This window comes from Neophocaena asiaeorientalis, unplaced genomic scaffold (genome assembly GCF_003031525.2).
Source record: "Neophocaena asiaeorientalis asiaeorientalis breed wild unplaced genomic scaffold, Neophocaena_asiaeorientalis_V1.1 scaffold515, whole genome shotgun sequence".
Taxonomy (NCBI): Eukaryota; Metazoa; Chordata; class Mammalia; order Artiodactyla; family Phocoenidae; genus Neophocaena; species Neophocaena asiaeorientalis.
The window spans coordinates 279,408-298,415 of record NW_020175829.1 but is presented as its reverse complement, the minus strand read 5'-3'; the positions used below and the strand labels follow the sequence as shown (position 1 = coordinate 298,415).

General features: G+C 35.6%; 1 protein-coding gene across 1 annotated transcript in view; it reads right to left on the bottom strand.

Moving 5' to 3' along the window:
* Positions 1 to 12,276: 12,276 nt before the first annotated feature.
* Positions 12,277 to 19,008, bottom strand: part of FCHO2 (FCH and mu domain containing endocytic adaptor 2) — a 114,279-nt gene continuing 107,547 nt past the window's right edge. Inside the window, exons 24-26 of the mRNA XM_024732766.1 lie at positions 18,550 to 18,614; positions 14,947 to 15,111; positions 12,277 to 14,629 (exon numbers count right to left, since the gene is read on the bottom strand). Coding sequence (XP_024588534.1) covers positions 14,607 to 14,629; positions 14,947 to 15,111; positions 18,550 to 18,614 — 253 coding nt within the window. The 3' untranslated portion in view covers positions 12,277 to 14,606. The remainder of the gene's footprint in view (positions 14,630 to 14,946; positions 15,112 to 18,549; positions 18,615 to 19,008) is intronic.

The following is a 19,008-nucleotide window of genomic DNA, read 5'->3' as shown; positions in this document are numbered from 1 at the left end:
TTGTGTGAGTTAGTTTAGTTGTTAGTAGTGATGAAATGATGTAAATAACCAAAGAACTAACTGGGAAAGCAATTATAAGTGTATAATCGTGAAAATGTAAAAGTTCTTCTATAATAGGCAATGTTGAGTCTTGTAAGCTTAGTTGGAATGGATACGGCATAGAGATGTAAAAGGTTTGAACCCATAATTTAATTTGACAAAGTTATGTAGTTTTTACTAACATCTTACTTATTGAGAAAGACAGTGGTTATGAAGTTGGCTTGAAACCAGTTGGAGAAGTTTCGATTCCTTCCTTTCTTAAATTTATGTAAGTAGGTTCTTCAAATGTATGATATGGTGGGAAATATCCATGCAACCATTTAAGATTGGAAGTTGTTAACTCCACTACTGATACTTCTTGTTTAGATGCGAAAGCTTGTCGTATTATAAAAGTTACTGGTATTACTGCTGTTAATGAAATGAACCTGTGGATGAGATGGTATTTCATGTTGTGTATGCATCTGTATATTCAGAGTAACACCTCGGTAGTCCTGAAAGGCCAAGAAAATGCTGTGGAAAGAGATTTATATTAATGCTTACAAATTTAATTGTAAAATGAAGCTTTGCTCAGGCTGAGTCTATAGCCTAAAAATAAAGAGAATCAGTGGACAAAGCCTCTTATGATGGTCAGTACTGCTTCTATTGATATGATGTAGTGAAAGTGTCCTGCTGCATAGCATGTATCATGAAAAACACTGTCTAAGGATGAATTAGCTAGGACAGTTTCTGTTAAACCTCCTACTGTAAATAAGAAAATAAAACCTAAGGCTCATAATATGGCTGGTGATCATTTTATTATCACCTCCATTAGTTGCTAATCAACTAAATACTTTTACTCCTATGGGGATGGCAGTAATTAGAGTAGCTGACGTAATACATGCTCATATCAACATCTGTTCCTACTCTGGACATGTGTTGAGCTCATACGAGAAAGCCTGGGGAGACATTATGGCTCAGACTATTCCTATATACCCCAAAGGTTCTTTTCTTCCCAAATGATATTTGATGGTATGTGATATTATCCTGAAGCCGGTAAAAGAAGGATGTAAAAATCTGGGTGGCCAAAGAAATCAGAATAAATGTTGATATAAAATTGGATCACCTTCAGGATCAAAGAAAGATTGATAGACTGTGGTTATTAACAATAAAGTGATTCTGGCTGCTAGAAGTGGGAGTGGCAATAGTAATAGTATGGTCAGAAGTAGGATGGATCAAACAAACAGTGGTGTTTGCTAATGAGATATAGCTGGAGTTTTTATACTAATAACTGTGGTAATAAAATTAATAGCACCTAGAATTGAGTATACACCTGCTAAATGTAGGGGAAAAAATGGTTAGGTCAGCCGAAGCTCCCATGTAGGCTAGACTGCCAGCTAAACATAGATATACTGTTCAGGCATGTTCAGCCTGTTAGCCTGTTCTAAAAATGGTGGTGGAAGAAGTAAAAAACTTATTTATTGGGAGAAATGCTATATCAGGTGCTCCAGTTATTAGTGGAGCTAGTCAGTTTCTGAATCCTCCAATTATAGTAGGTATGACTATGAAATTAGGTATAAGTATGAAATTAGGTATAACTATGAAATTATTACAAATGCATGGGTGGTACAGCTACATTGTAGATTTGATCATCTCCTAATAAAGCTCTGGGCCTGGTTTGGCATGATTAAAAGGCTTAAGACAGTACCTCTATTCTGGCACAGGCACCAAAAAACAGATGCTCAGTGACTATAACTTTATGGTTTGTTGAGAATAATCAGCAGTTTATGAACATAGTGAAATGGCTGAGCAAGCGTTAGACTGTAAATCTAAAGACAGGTTGAGGCCTCTTTTTGCCAAGCCCTGTGGTGAATGACATATCGAATTGCAAATTCAAAGAAGCAGCTTTAATTCTGCCTGGCTTCTCCCCTGAATGGAGACAGTAGATTGAAACCAACTGACTCGAGTATTTAGCTGTTAAATAAAATTCTGTGGGGTGAAAGCTTATCAAATCTAGTAAGAATTTAGTTTAATAAAAGAGTGTGATTTGCATCCAGTTGATGTAAGATAAAGTCTTGCAATCCTTATTTTCAGGAATTCAGTAAATACTACTTGCTTAGGGCTTTGAAGGGTCTTGGTCTGTGCTAACCTAAATTCCTAATCCAGTACTGATAATATTGATGATAAGGGAAGAAACACTGTTGATATTATGATTAGTGGTGGTAAAAGTATTATTCATTTCATGTTTTTGTATTGTCATTTTATTTCATGTTATTTATTGACGGGGATGTGGTTAGTGATGTAGAGCAGATTAATCATATATAGATTGAGTAGTGCTATGATAGCTGTTAATGTTGGTAAAATATTATTTTTTGTTATTTCTTGAGTAATCATTCATATAGGTAAAAACCCTGAAAAGTGGTGGGAGGCCTCATAATGATAATATAATAGTGAGAATAATTATAGCACTTAAGGGTGTTTAATAAATTAGGAGAAGGATAACATTGTGGTGGATGAATTATATATAAATAATGTAATGAGTGTTATGATATAAGTATAGGATTATTATAGTTGGATTATAAACTATAACAGCTGTTATTCAACCTATGTAACCAATTGATGAGTAGGCTATGATTTTTTGTAGTGGGGTTTGGTTAAGACTTCTTCATCCTCTTCCTATGACTGATTAAAAAAATATAGCTCTAAAGAAGTTGTGGCACATATATACAATGGAATATTACTCAGCCATAAAAAGAAACGAAATTGAGTTATTTGTAGTGAGATGCATGGACCTAGAGTCTGTCATACAGAGTGAAGTAAGTCAGAAAAAGAAAAACAAATACCGTATGCTAACACATATATACGGAATCTAAGAAAAAAAAAAAGAAAAAGTCATGAAGAACCTAGGGGCAAGATGGGAATAAAGACACAGACCTACTAGAGAATGGACTTGAGGATATGGGGAGGGGGAAGGGTAAGCTGGGACGAAGTGAGAGAGTGGCATGGACATATATACACTACCAAATGTAAAATAGTTAGCTAGTGGGAAGCAGCCATATAGCACAGGGAGATCAGCTCGGTGCTTTGTGACCACCTAGAGGGGTGGGATAGGGAGGGTGGGAGGGAGACACGAGAGGCAGGTGATATGGGGGATATATGTATATGTATGGCTGATTCACTTTGTTATAAAGTAGAAACTAACACACCATTGTAAAGCAATTATACTCCGATAAAGATGTTAAAAAAAATATATATATATAGCTCTAATTAGTAACATGTTTAGATTAATGGATGGTGAAACTCGATATAAAATTGATAGTGGTACAAGTTTCTGTAATGTTAATAAAATTAGGACAGATATTAGTGGAGCTTCGGAAATTCAAAAGTGGAATGGGGAAAAGTCCAAGTTTTATGACAAGGGCTGTTGTGATAAAGGATGCTGTTGGATTAAACACTTTTATAATTGTTCATTGGCCAGAATATATTAGATTAACAAGTATAGATGTGATGGCTTGTGTCAAAAAATATTTAGTGGATGCTTCTTTGACTTGTGGGTTGAATTTTTTAATTAAAACTAGAATAATAGCTAATATGTTTATTTCAAAGCCAATTCAGATTATTAATCCATGTGAGTTTATCATAACAACTGTAGTTCCTGAAATGATAGTGAAATGATAATAAAAATAGGGGATTTATTAGTATGGGAAGGATATAAATCAACATTCTCAGGGTATGGGACTGACGGCTTACTTAACTGACCTTACTATAGAATATGGTGTAATATGGTAGCATGGAAATTTTTGAATTCTTAGGAGTAGGTTCAATTCCTTAATACTAGAAATAAGAGGGTTTAAACCTCTATAATTTACTCCATCAAAGTAACTGTTTTGTCAGACATATTATGTTCAGTGGGATGCTTGATATAATCAGTAATGATATATTTCATATTGAAAGAGCTAGCGTTAGTAGTAGGAAGTTTTTCATAGAAGATGTGTAAGTTGGTCGTATTGGAGTCGTGGATAGAATGCTTGTATTCATAGGGAAAAAAAGGATAGGAAGATGATTTTGATAATAAAATTGAGTATAGTTCTGGTATGTAGGAATAGAATTGTTGTAAAAAATATTTATTATAATAATGTTGGCATATTTTGCTAGGAAGAATAGGGCAAATGGGCCTGCTGCATACTCAACATTGAAGCCAGAGACAAGTTCTGATTCTCTTTTTGTTAGGTCGAATGGAGCTTGGTTAGTTTCTGCTAGGATTGAGAGAAATCATATCATGGTCAGTGGCCAAGATGGAAAAATTAGCCATAAGTATTCTTGAGTAGTGACTAACGTTGAGAGGGTAAATGATCCATTAATTAATACAACTGATGATAGAATGATCGCTAGTGTTACTTCACATGAAATTGTTTGCACTGTTGCTCATAGGGTCCCAATTACTGCACATTTTGAATTTGAGGTTCAATCTGACGAGAGACTATAATACAGCTAATATAAATAGTATGCCTAGGTTTCTATTGATTAATGGATATGGTGTGGGTAACGGAATTCATATTGTTAGGGCCAATGTAGAGGCTAGGACTGATGCAATAATATACATATTGATGATGTTAATGGTTCTTTAATGAATAGCTGGCCAGCATTGGCAATGGGTTGGAGCAGGCCAGCACATCCAACAATGTTTGGTCCTTCATAGAGTTGTATATAGCCCAGTACTTTTCACTGGATTAGGATAAGGAATGCTGTAGCAAGTAGAATGGGAATAATTAATAAAAGAATGTTGATTATAACCAAATTGTTAAGGAAGGAAGTTAAATCTCTGGCTATACAGGTTTAAGTTTTATGCAATTACCAGGCTCTGCCACCTAATAAACCCTGTTCTTGGGCAGGGCTGGTGTAAATTAATTAAGATTAAGATTATGTCATCCATTAGTTTTGTAAAGTAGGCCTGATTTCTCTTGTCCTTTCATACTGGGAGAAATATGAAATATATAGAAATTGATCTGGATTACTTCGGTCTGAACTCAGCTCACGTAGGACTTTAATCATTGAACAAATGACCCATTAATAGTGGTTACACCATTGGGATGTCCTGATTTAATGAGGTTGTAAACCCTACTGTTGATATGAACTCCAGAATAAGATTATGCCGTTATCCCTAGGGTAACTCGTTCCATTGATGAAGCTTTTGGATCAATAAATGATAAAATATTTTGATTAGTTGGTCTAGGTTTTAATCACTTGTTTTACTCTCCGAGGTCACCCCAACCAAAATCTTAGTCCATTTAAAGTTTTGTTATCCCTTGATTTCATTAATTTTGGGGGAGGGGGTGTTGGACTAAATTAGTGCGCCATAGGGTCTTATCGTCTTATTCTGTCATTACGCTCTTCACAGGAAAGTCAATTTCTCTAATTAAAAAGTAAAATACATTGCAACTCCCGCTTTCTTTTCATTTCTGTTTGAATGGATAAACAAGAAGGTCCTACTGTATCACACAGGGAAATATCTCCAATCTCCTGGGATAAACCATAATGGAAAAGAATATTTTAAAAAATGTATTAATGTGAAAAACTGAGTCCCTTTGTTCTACAGCAAAGATTGGCACAATATTGTAAATCAACTATACTTCAATTAAAAAAAAAAAGTAAGAGACAGTAAAACCCTCGTGTGGCCGTTCATTCAAGTCCGTATTGAAAGAACAAATGATTAAGTTACCTTCGCGTGGTCTGGATACCACAGTGGCTATTAAACATTTGTCACAGAGCAGTCAGTGCCTCTAATACTAGAAATGCTAGAGGTGATAGTTTTGGTAAACAGGCAAGGTTTGTGTTTGCGAGTTCCTTTTAAAAATCTTTCCTTAAGCACATACCTGTGTTGGGTTAACAACTGATTTATTAAATAATTATTAGGTTAAATTTATATTTAACTATCAGTGATTATCCATTCTGATATAATCTTATGTGAGGAGAAATAATTCTTGTTATTCATACTAACAGTATTACTTCTGTTGATAGATTGATCCAGTATTACGTTAGGAGTTAGTTTTTATTAGTGGAATTAAGATAAGTAAACTGTTGGACTTGAATGCTTTCTTATTTGGTGGCTGCTTTTAGGCCAACTATGATATTATTAATATGACAATAACTATGATATTAATAATAACAATATTAATATAATAATAACTTCCTTCTAAGGAAGTCTGTATCCTGAATGTAAAGGGCTCTACCTATTTAGATTAATATTTAAATTTATGTTAGAATTGTTTCTTAGGTAAACTTAAAGTTGAACCAAAATTCTGTACTGGATAAGCAACAGTCACCAGGCTCATTAGGCTCTTCGCCCCTGTCTACAAATCTCATAATTCTGCTACATAGATGAGTTTGTTCTTTAAAAACTGTTCATAGGTTTCATCTTACTTCGGGGCATTTGACTTCTTTTTCTTACATTGTTCTAGTTAAATCATTATGCAAAAAGTAAAAGGCGTAAACTTTGCTATTTAATAATTTAAATACTTCTTTCACCATTCCCTTATGGTACTTTGTCTATAGCACTAGTTAAAATCTCTATCGCCTATACTTTTGTTTGTAAATAAATGTTTAATTTATATACTATAATTGAACTTGATTAGTTTGGACTAGTTTTGGTTCAAAGTGATCATTTAAGATGAAAATCTAGTGGGTGTAAACTACATGATTTTAAGCTACACTTAGATCTGTCCAAGCACTTTCCAGTATGCTTATCTCTGACTGACCTGTCTCCTCTTAGATGTTAAATAGTTATAAATAAGTTGTATACATAGGTTTTGGTATTTGAGGAGGGTGACCATCTATGTGTGCATGCTTCATGGCCTAACTCAAGCCTATTTTTTTTTCTTTTTTTACTCAAGCCTATTTTTAAATTTACTGCTAAATCCTCCTTTAGTTTTAAATTTTATAAATACTTTTGTGTAAAATTTAATGTTCTTGGAGTAGAAAATGTAGCCCATTTCTTTCTACCCCATAGGCTGCCTACACCTTGAACTAATAGTTTTATGTTGATGTTTGTGCTTACTATGCCTCCTTTTTAGGGTTTGCTGAAGATGGCGATAGTCTGTATTAGCAAGGAATGGTGAGGTTTATCAGAATTTACATCGATAAATTATAGAAGAGGCTCCTCTAGAGGGATAAAAAACACCACCAAGTCCTTTGAGTTTTACGCTATTGCAAGTAGTACTCTGGCATATAATTTTGTTCTAATTGTTTGGGTTGAGGGCTAAGCATAATGGAGTATTGGATCCCAGTATGAGTCTTAGCTATCGTGTAATCAGGAATATTAAAGTCATTTTTGTAGTTTATTTTAGCTGCAGCTTTTTACAGCCTAATTAAAATTTAACTTTATTATAAGAATATCTTTTTTTTTTTTTTTTTTTTTTTTGCGATGCACGGGCCTTTCACTGTTGTGGCCTCTCCCGTTGCGGAGCACAGGCTCCGGACGCGCAGGCTCAGCGGCCATGGCTCACGGGCCCAGCTGCTCCGCGGCATGTGGGATCTTCCCAGACCGGGGCACGAACCCCGGACTCTCAACCACTGCGCCACCAGGGAAGCCCCCACTTTTTAATGTGCCTGATGCCCGCTTCTTTTAATCATTGCTCATCCAAAGGGCTTTCTCACTTGGATGTGGAATACTTGCATGTGTAATTTTATTAAGAATTAATAGAAAGACTGGGACCATGTGTTTATGGACTTAGTAAACTCATCTAGGCATTTTTAGTGCCTTGCTTTATTAATTTACAGTAACAAGCTAGATGTAAGGGGATCCCTGTCCATCAAAATTTTGTGAATTTAAGTAGCATGCTAGTGTTTAGTGGAAGTATTTTAAACTACTGGAGAGGGAGTAAGTTTTTCTAGTCCATAGGTTTAAAGTCAGAATTTTTGGTGTTTGAAATTTTCATTTTGTTAAAAATCTTGGCTAAAATATGTCTTAATTTGTGATTTAGATATTTCTTATAGAATGAGGGAAAGTAGGCTTTTGTGTACTATTATATTTTAATCTTGTTTTGGAAATGTCAAGATTGGTATTAAATATATACACTTTGAGGTCTACAGGGGCTAAGGGGAGTTTGCTAATTTTTATTTGGACACGTGAAGGTACCTGTGTTTTATCAATTTTCTTATGTAAATTGACTAATACCTTATGGCTGTTGATGCTGTAAAACAATATTCAGTATAGGCTCAGCTAGATGTTGACTGGCGGTGTTAAGGCCTCAGATGGCCATTGCTGGGTCACAGCATGCCCTCAAACTTAAAATATCAAATGTATGACACCACAGTTATGTGTGCACATGGGCTGATTAGTTATTAGTCCATCAAGATGTCTTATTTAAGAGGAAAGCTTGAGAGATTCTAGGTGAGATGGTCCTGAAGTTAAGAACCAGATGCCACATACAGTTCAGTTCTAGAAACCCCCATGTTATGGGCCCAGAGCAAGAAGAGCATGTTTGTGGGATAAGCTGCCTATTTCTCAAAGCTTGGGATTAAGGAAAGTCATTGGTTGTGATAAGTATGGTGATTAGAGTTGATTTGACTTAATGGAATTTGTACAATGAATATTTTGTTCTACATAATCATATAATATTCATAGTTTGTACTCATACACATGGAGTAAACAGTGTATGATTATATATACAATGTATCATACAATCAAGTATATATGTACTAATTGTAATGGGGCAGGTCATTTAATACACAAAGTACACAGCAATGGGATCCTCTAGAATTTGTTTTTAATACTGACATAGCACATAACAATAATATTTTACTATTTATGTGCAACTTTCAGGGAATAGTTTAGGTAGAATTTCTGATGGCGGAGTTGGAGCTTTTTCCTTGATGTTGTAAGGGAGGTTTTTCTCCTTTTCTGGTTTATAAGACCAGAGTGATAAACTACAAACACTCTTCATTTTAGAAGATTATTTCCAGTTAAGGTTGTGAGTAGCGTAAGTAAAGAATAAGAAAATAAAAGATTGATGCTAGTTGACCAATGATAAATGGGTGTTTAAATGGTTGTCCTCCAACTCATGCTAATGTTAGTAGGTCTGCTACTAGTAGTCAGAATAAGCATTGGCTGAGGGGTCAGAATACTATGCTTTGATATATGAACGACTGAGATAATTGCTAGAATTAGGATAGAAAATACTAGAGCTTATATGCCACCTTATTTATTGGGATGATATTGAGGAGATAACATCCAAGTTTCTGAAATTTAAAAGGCTCTTAATTTTGCCAAAAGCTACCCTGAAGACAGCCTTAACCACATCATACTTACACATTTCCTCTGTCCCTTTTCTGGATCATACTTTTTAAAAGAGATTAATTTGGGCAGAAAAAAGAACTGATACTGTATTCACTTAGGTGAAAGAAATCAAGGCATTGAGCTTTGAGACCAAAAAAAAAAAAACCCGAAAAAAGTAGAGCAGAAATCTACTTCCATACATTAATAAGCAATACAGAACAAAGTAGTTATATCTTGGTAGAACCAAGCGGAAGGCTAAGGCAGTGATCAAAATGGGAAGACCCTCATGTAAAGAGATCCTTGTACATTATTTACATCAACATGAAGTTCATCTTGCACTCTATTTCTAAAACTTTTTCAAAATAGAAAGTTTTTATTGTAAATGTAATACCTACCCATTATAAAAAATAAAGTGAAATTTGGACATTAAAGATCCTGTGGAAAGTAAAAATCCCATCACCCAGGAATTACAACTTGGTGCCTATTTTTTTTTTTTTTTTTTTTTTTGCGGTACGCGGGCCTCTCACTGTTGTGGCCTCTCCCGTTGCGGAGCACAGGCTCCGGACGTGCAGGCTCAGCGGCCATGGCCCACAGGCTCAACCGCTCCATGGCACGTGGGATTCTCCCAGACCGGGGCACGAACCCGTGTCCCCTGCATCGGCAGGCGGACTCCCAACCACTGCGCCACCAGGGAAGCCCCCTATTTTTTACAAAGGTTTTTGTGTTAGGTGTATGCACTTTCAAACAAAAAAGAATTACTTTTACCATCTAACGATCTCATAGCAATATTCCATATCAATGACTATAAACCTTCATGATTATTTTAATTAATTGAAGTTGACTTACAATGTTGTTAGTTTCTCGTGTTACAGCAAAGTGATTCAGTTATACATATACACATACTTTTTCATATTCTTTTCCATTATGGTTTATTACAGGTATTCCCTGTGCTGTACAGTAGGACCTTGTTGTTTATTCATGATTATTTTAAATACCTACATAGTATATCACTATATGGGAGCTATCAACTCATTTAATCCTTCCAATATTTTCATATAATAAACACATCTTTGCTTTTTTGTCTCACTGTTTTCTTATGACAAATTCCCAACAGTGATGAATTACTAGTTTAAATGATAAATAAGGTTTTTAAAGGTTTTGAATTCAAATTGCTCTCTAGGAAAGTTACACTGATTCACTCTTCTAAAGATAGAGAAGATTTAGAATACTTTCTCAAGTTCACCCTGCTCATCGCTGGATTAAAATTGTCAAATAAATTGATCCGGCTAAGTGCAGAGATTTAATTGGAAATATGCTATAAGGAAATATGCCTGTACTAGTCAGAAATCTGGTGGCTGACCTGCTGGCCAATTCACCTTCAGCCATTCCCAGCCCCTCTCCTTTACTCACTTAAAAATAAAGGCTACTTGGCTTTCTCTGCCTCTTACACAATTCTGGCCAATAGGAAGCAAGCAGAAATGTGCTGGAAAAGCTTTAAATCTCCTGACAAAAAGGACAGATATACCTGGAACTGCCCCCCCTCCCAGCTTTGGATGTAAATATGTAGTTGGAAGCTGTGGCAGCCATATTGCAACCATAAGGAAAAAGCCAAAAGAATCACTTGTTCTGTCCAATCCCAGCAACAGATAAACTTGCAGACTTCGTGATGCAGGGAAAAAACTTGTCTTTATCTGTTTAAACCATTCTTAGTTTTGTTTTCTGTTACCTGCAGTTAAAAAATTACTGACAGATGAAACACTGCATGCTAAAGATAAGCAGTGGTTTCTGAGTTATCATAAGTAATCATAAATATCATATATGATTAGAGGAAATATGGATATTTTAAAATAGGGGTAAAATATGTACATATAGCAAGAGATGATGGAATGAACCTTTAGTACTGAAAGCCACAGACAGCGTTAAACGCACATTTAGGAGAAGGAATAACGAAAGATGACCAAATGGAGAAAGGGCAGGATGCGCGCCAGAGGATTACTGTGTTTGTCAAAATATGCTTTCTTTTCCTCCTAGGCACACAACCACACTATGTATTTCCCATCTTTCCTTGCAGTTAGTTAGTTGGAAGCACAGATCAAGTTCTGGCTAGAGGAATGTGAACAAAGGTCATGACGCCAGCTCTGCGCCTGGCCCATAAACTCCCAGTTTCCTTCCTTCCCCATCCAACGGCCAAATGGAGAGGATTTTGAGTGGAGTCACAAAAATGGAGGGAGCCTGTGTCCTTGAATTACTGTATGGAGCAGAGCTCCTCCTCCAACCTCCTTAGGACCGTGACGTAAGCAACATACTAGTTCACAGTGTTAAGTTCCCGGGATCTTATTTATCACAGCAGCTAGCATCATTCACTCTGAACAGGTGGGAGCAGTGCAAGTGGAAATAGAGAATAAAAGAAAAAAGATGAGCCTATGGTATGAATGGTAAGAGTGCTACCTGTTTGGGACACAGGTTCCCCAACCTGACCTAGATGAACTAAACTGCTCCTTTTCATGACACAGATTTAGCAAAATTTTCAATATTTAGGATGAAATCTTTTTTCCAATTCCTTTTTTTTGCTCCTTTCTCAATCTGCTGGTTTTTGAGAGGCTTGATGTTCCTGATTACCTCCTTGAAAGAGTATGGTTTTAAAACTGTGTGATGCTGTGTTCCTAAGCAACTTGTCAGGAGGAAAGTCTTTGCTAAAGCTTAACATCGATTTAAGTATATTTAGAAACAAATAAAAATAATCCTTATTAAACAATTTATATACTTTTGGGTTATAGTCCAAATGAAGTTTTCCTATACGATCAGTTAAAACTAAATAAGAGACCAATCTATATGTCTGTCTAAATGGTGATAACAAAGTTCAACACCAATTATTCTTTGCTTACCTAGCTTGCCTTGTCCTAAAGTCTATGATATAGCTATTATTACTATAAACAAGAGTACAAAAACACACAAACCAACTGATAAATTATATATTACATGTTTATTAAGGGCACAACTTTTATGTAAAATTTACATTTTTATGAAAAAATCAAAAATATTTACAAAATTTTGTAAGATTTGCCTTGTTCTAATTACAATTCAAAGTAGTAAATAACAATTCTTAAAAACTCACATTTGTTAGAGTTCTGTGTTTACAAGTTCTTGGTTAAAGAGGCAGCTACAAAGTTTATCACTATACATAAGCAAGAACCAGCTTGCTAAATACATTTCCGATTGAAAATCTATTGGTCTTTTTTACATCATTAGTGGATTTTTAAATGAAAAAATCAATATAAACTCATATGGCTTCAAAATTGTAACCTGCACCCAATACAAATTTATGTATCAGCACTTGGTATGAAGACAGTGGTAATTCGGAAAGTGCAGAAGTTTAACCATTTCACTAGTTTGTACATTGTAAGGTAATACTTGATTAAAAACAAACATGGTGAGTATAATGGTGTCTGAATTCCAACAATAAAGTATTAACTGCCCAATAAAAGCAGTTTGACTGCAAAGCAGTTACAGTTAAGATTCCAGTAAGGGACTGTAATTGGCATTTAAAAGAGTACAATATAAGTTAGAAATTCTAATTTTGTCCACTATTTAGTAAAGATGAAAATTTTAGCAAATTCTCTTATGTACTGCTTTAGTCAAATCTAAATTTAGAATTGGGCTAACATGGATATATTAAAAAGCACATTATTGTGTTATATATGTTACTAAATGAGTAGATTTTCTGCTGTATTTAATATAGCAAGATGTTACATAAATGCCTAGTAGGAGGGGTTTTATTTTCTGTAAAGCTTAACAGAACAATTAGTGGTTTTATATAAATTATCATATATAACACATTTTATTGCTTCTATTCAAAATGCAGGACACTGGTACTTACAAATAAATTTCCCATTTGTAAATTATGAAACTGTGTCCAAAATATTTAATTCCTTCAATTAATCAGGATTTGCTATAAAGTTAGGATTTTTACTATTTAATATCAGTAATATTAAGAAATGCTTAACCCAATCCATCATTTCAAATAATTTTCCTATTTTTAGCAGGTAGCAATTAAGTAAGAACAAGAACATACAAATTGGTAATTTTTCCAATTGTTGAAAATGCCAAAACTAATCTTTTCTAAAGTGTTCCTCACAAACTACTACAAAATTCATGCTCACAACACATTCAGGAAATAAATGTACAGATTTGCAGTAACAGAGTGAAGGGAAATGTTAAATGGAGAGTTAAAATACCAGTTACCAATTTATCATTAGAGTTTTACAGAACTTTCTGATGAGGTTAAGGTGGAATATCTGAAGGTGATTTTTTTCCCCCTGTAAACAAATGCCATTAGTTATTTCTCTAGTGGCTACAGTGTATCACTAAAGAAGCGAGCCAGGGTTCTTAAGTATAAATTGTCCTTTAGTTATTCTGAACTCCCTTCCCAATTGCGGCCAAAGGTATTTCTGAAAATTGCAATTATCTTGTAAAAATCCTTGACTACTCTAAGATTCCGAATAGAAGATCCAGACTGTTAGGAAGAAAGTGAGGCACATTAATGAACACAAACTAGATAGGCACATTTCTGGGTTTTGTTATTGTTTTACAAGGCACACATTATGCAATCCATATAAAAATAAATTAAATCTACAGCATTAATTTATCAAAACAATCACAACTTCTATAAAGTTAACTGCAGAAGTAAATTTCTCTGCTGTCTTTTGCAAGCTTATTTTAAAACACATTGCACTTGAGGATTAAAAAAAATCATATAAAACACCATTTACACTTTATTAATATGTTTATATGAGAATCAAATTACAGATTTTGCAAACACCTTGGACTCTGGTCTGATTACTTTATGGCACAAAACTCAATTTGACTGAGTGTTATAAATGAACATTATCCCAAACTTAGAATTCACGTTCTGTCCGTATCCATTCAATATCAAAACTTATAAAATTTCAAAATTATCTCTGACTCTAAAAACTTATGGAAAGCTAAATTATTTTGTGCTTGCTCTCCTGAAATTTCAGACCTGATATTACACTATAACCACAGACACTGAAGATAATTTAAAATTTCAGCCTATAAAAACTTCACTTTACTGACAATCCGAATAAATGTGTTTCCTGAATATTGCAGTTTATCATTTACAGCGTTGAAAATCATTTCAGTGCTATTTCTGTCGATGACTCACTTCAAAAGTGCAATTTAATGTTTGTAGTCAGCTCTTAAAGACATAATACAAGTTAGAATAGTGTTTGGAAAGAACAGATAATGCAGAGTGGCAGGTTTGTACTACTCCTTTGAGCCAACCACTTTCCCAGGTCCATCAACAATCTGCCAAGTATCGTCCTGAAAAACACCAAGCAGACCTTTGCGATTATAATTTCAAATGAACTCGAAGGAGAATATTTTCACTGTGGTTACAGATACAAACCCCAGTTCCCACCTGCTGTTTACAATACATTAGAATCAGATCACAGGTGTTCAGCTATACTGACCATGAGTACTCTCTCTCCCAGGTGTGTCTCTATCTGGCACCTTGTACCAAAGGTCAAAGAAAAAATTTCCATGCCTTTAGACTATAAACTACTTGACAGTCGTTTAGTAAATGTTAGAATACAAATGTTTCCCATGTACATTATAAAGCTTGAAATCTCCCAACTTACCAGTGGCAAACCGCTTCTTTACTAAGGAAAGCCTATAGCCAGTGCCTACAAGTTCAGTATCTACTCCTGAGAGGGTACTTCCCTCGCTGAGGAATTGCACTGCAAGTGTTGTGGGTTTACTGGGTCCTTCTGAAAGATCAAATTTTGCTCTGAGGGACCCAGAACCTACAAGGAAAAGAACAAAGAACTTATACAGGATAATATATTTCACACCAAAAAAGGCAAATGAGCAAGTAAGCTGAACTGTGTCTGTCCTATGCCAAATTCGTGAAATGTGTACAGCAAACAAATCAATGTCCTGTTTCCAAATCAGACTTTATTCAGTGAACCTGAATTTTCGTTAAGTAATCTTCATCCATGCTTCTCTTTGACTTAATTAATAATAATCTTCAGAGGCATTTACTATTGAGATTCCTATGCTATATGAATGTTGAAATGAGTCAAAAGACAAGTCTGAGGGCAGCTCAGAAGGAAGCCCTAGAAGGGATGAGTGGGAATAAGGTCAAAAGGAAAGGACTACTGAGTACCATATCACAGGCGGGAGAGGTAAAGAAGCTAAGACAGCTAAGATTGTGAAGAGCGGTTATCTCCTCCCTCTTGTGTCTCCCTCCCATCCTCCCTATCCCATCCCTCTAGGTGGACACAAAGCACGGAGCTGATCTCCCTGTGCTATGCAGCTGCTTCCCACTAGCTATCTATTTTACGTTTGGTAGTGTATAAATGGATAAAGAAGATGTGGCACATATATACAATGGAATATTACTCAGTCATAAAAAGAAACGAAATTGAGTTATTTGTAGTGAGGTGGATGGACCTAGAGTCTGTCATACAGAGTGAAGTAAGTCAGAAAGAGAAAAACAAATAGCATATGCTAACACCCTTCATTTTAAAATTTAACTGGTCTAACATCATGCCAATTATGTCTGAGGGGCTTTCTTTTCAATATAACCATTTATTCAACATAACTCAGTCTAACAGTGTGGCAGAAATAGTAAATAATTATGAATATTATAAATGCTGTTAAGGAAAAAAAAAAGCTATGGGCACATAAAATGGCGTGGGGATGACAGGCCTGTATCTCAGGCAAAGGTGACTACAGGTACAGAGATGGCAGACCTGACAGAGCATGACGTGTTTAAGGGAGCTACATCTACACCAGAAGAGCTGGAGAAGAGGGTACAGGTGGAAGAGAGTGGCAGAAGAGGAGACTAGACCGGCAGCAAGGAACGAGCTCTAAATATCTTTACAAACCACCGGAAGAAATAACCATAAGGAACCACCTAAGATATGGAAGACAAACATTTCAGGTAAGTCTCCCAGAAGGGCAGAAAGGTACAAGATGCAACGTAGGGAAACCACCTGAAGGTCAATAAATAGTCTAGGACTCTAGGTGACAGGAAAAGGGGATCTGAACTAGGCTAAGGGAAAGGAAAGAAAGGAATGAATTTGAAAGATATTTAAGAGTTGAAATCAAGGGGTGAAAAGGAGGAGGAGTCTAGGAGGATTCTGGCTGGGGAAAGGAGAACTGCCTGATAGTAGGAGTGACATTCTGTGATTCCCCGCATAGAAGCTGAACACTACAGAGAGAAATCTGGAAGAAAATATAACAATGACCTCCTATACTATTGTACCTGGTGGCACAGATCAATTGGGAAGATGAATTGCTGTATAATTCTTAACGCTTGCCCAAGCCCTCCTTAAACTTTTACAGTTCTTGATGTGCAAAATTCAATTCTGTGAAAGTTCCACCACAGGCCAAGAGCAGCCACCTTGGCAATCCTTAAACTTTAGAATTATTTCCTGTCCCTCTTCTGGGCATAAAGGCAAAATAGAAATAGATTTCTGTTTTACAGTATTCTAATTTGGAGATTTTTTTTTTAAAGCCTGACTAACCAAATCAGAGCCACATTTATAAGATGTTTCCATTTCCTCACACAGACACTCTGATACCTGAACAGCACAGGGAAACTATTAATATATCTGGTTAGAAAATTTGTGTCTTATTTTTAAGAGAACAAACTCCTTTCTTGGTAAATATTTACAATAATACTGTTTCATTAAATATGGGGAAAATATACCCTTTCTTCCTTGCTAACTGGTTGTAAACCCTCAATTCAAGTAGCATTTCTGGTTTACTTCCAGTTTCAACTAGGAATTTCAGTTTTGTCTCTCATAGCCATACAGTTAGAGTAAAAATCAGTACAGTTTACCACCTGAAAATAGGCAACCTTTAAGTACCAAATAGGAACAAAGGAACTAGAGATTAGCTAGGTTATTTCATACAATGTGTTGTTCTCTAGTAGTAAAAGTCTGGTTCAGCACAGCAGGTCTGAATGAACAGACAATACGAGGTATGTTCCTGGACTTTTATGCAGAAATACCTATGAGAAAAACTACTGATGATATGTTTTACATTTTGATCACATTATGCTTAAAATGTTTAAAAGGAAAAAGCTGAACAAAACTTGAAACGCCAAAAAACCCTACTTAATAGGAAAAGTAACTGGAGATTAATTAGGCATTCAAAAGAGGGCAGGAGAACTCTCCTTTGATTAAGAGAAACTACAAATAAAATGTTAAAGACTTGGGCTTCCCTGGTGGCACAATGGTTAAGAATCTGCCGGCCAATGCAGGGGACAAGCCCTGGTCTGGGGAGATCCCACATGCTGTGGAGCAACTGAGCCCGTGCGCCACAACTACTGAGCCTGCACTCTAGAGCCCACAAGCCACAACTACTAAGCCCACGTGCTGCAACTACTGAAGCCTGCGCGCCTAGAGCCCGTGCTCCACAACAAGAGAAGCCACCGCAATGAGAAGCCCGCGCACCGCAACGAAGAGTATACCCCACTCGCGGCAACTAGAGAAAGCCCGTGCGCAGCAACGAAGACCTAACACAGCCAAAAATAAATAAATTTTGAAAAAAAGTTAAAGTCTTGACTGTCCTGGAAATTCATTCTAAACTGAGTTAGGGGATATACTAGGAGTGATCAACTAACTCGCAGAGACCTTTTCTTTGCATTGGGAACACAGATGCAGACATGGTGGGAGGAGGCGATTAACTTGCTTCTCCTTAAAATAATGATCACAGAATTAAAGGCTGTTAATGGTTAGTTTTAATAAGGGGAAATGACCAAGGTAAGGTTGTCCTGAGAGAGAAAAGACAGAGGGGCTTTTTAAGGCCGGGAAGCTTCTGCATGATTTCTGGGAGGCCAGGAGGACCCCAAGAATGAGCTAAAGAGTGTGTTAATTAGTATCAATTAGTTTTCAGTTTCAATTATCAGGTTACCTAGACTTCTATAAATTTACTTTATTAGGTATCTTCTCTTAATGGTAGCAATGTGAACATAAGAAGCATTTATATAATATTTACAAAGCTATAGCAAAGCATTCTTTTTCTCAGAGAAAGCATATTCAATCTAGAAGAAAAAAAATGTGTTCTGAATCTCAACTGGTCCACTCTTATTATAAGGTATTAACTTCCACCTAGTGGTCAGTTTTAGAACTGAAGGCATGAAATTCCAGGAGAAAATTTTCCATAAACATGCCTAAAAAATCCATGTGACATCACATTATAAGCAACAAAAAAAACATGCACACGCTTACCTCTATTTTCTGATTTTTCTGAAATACCAGAGAGTTTCCAAAAGGCTTTCATCTGTTCTGCATTCCTGTAAGAACAAATGTTTTCAGATAATGTGCCTAGTATAGTACCTTGTACATAAGTGAACACTCAATAAATACATTTTAAATATTTCACTAGAACTATGGTGCTAGATTTACTTTGAATAGTATCACCTGGTGAAAATGTGTTTATGAGTAATATAAATATAATATTATCTTTATAAATGGATATTTACCAAATTATGTAAATTCTTTTCATTTCTACTGATCAGAGAAAGGAAAACAATGCATAGGTGACCCAGTACCTTCATTGCTCAAGGAAAACACAGTTTTATTACTAAACAGTGAAGCAAATATAAACGAAGAGTGGTTAGAGTCTATACTAATATTAATGGAGGGAACAAGAGAGGTAGTTAAGAGATGTAAAAAATAATACTAAAG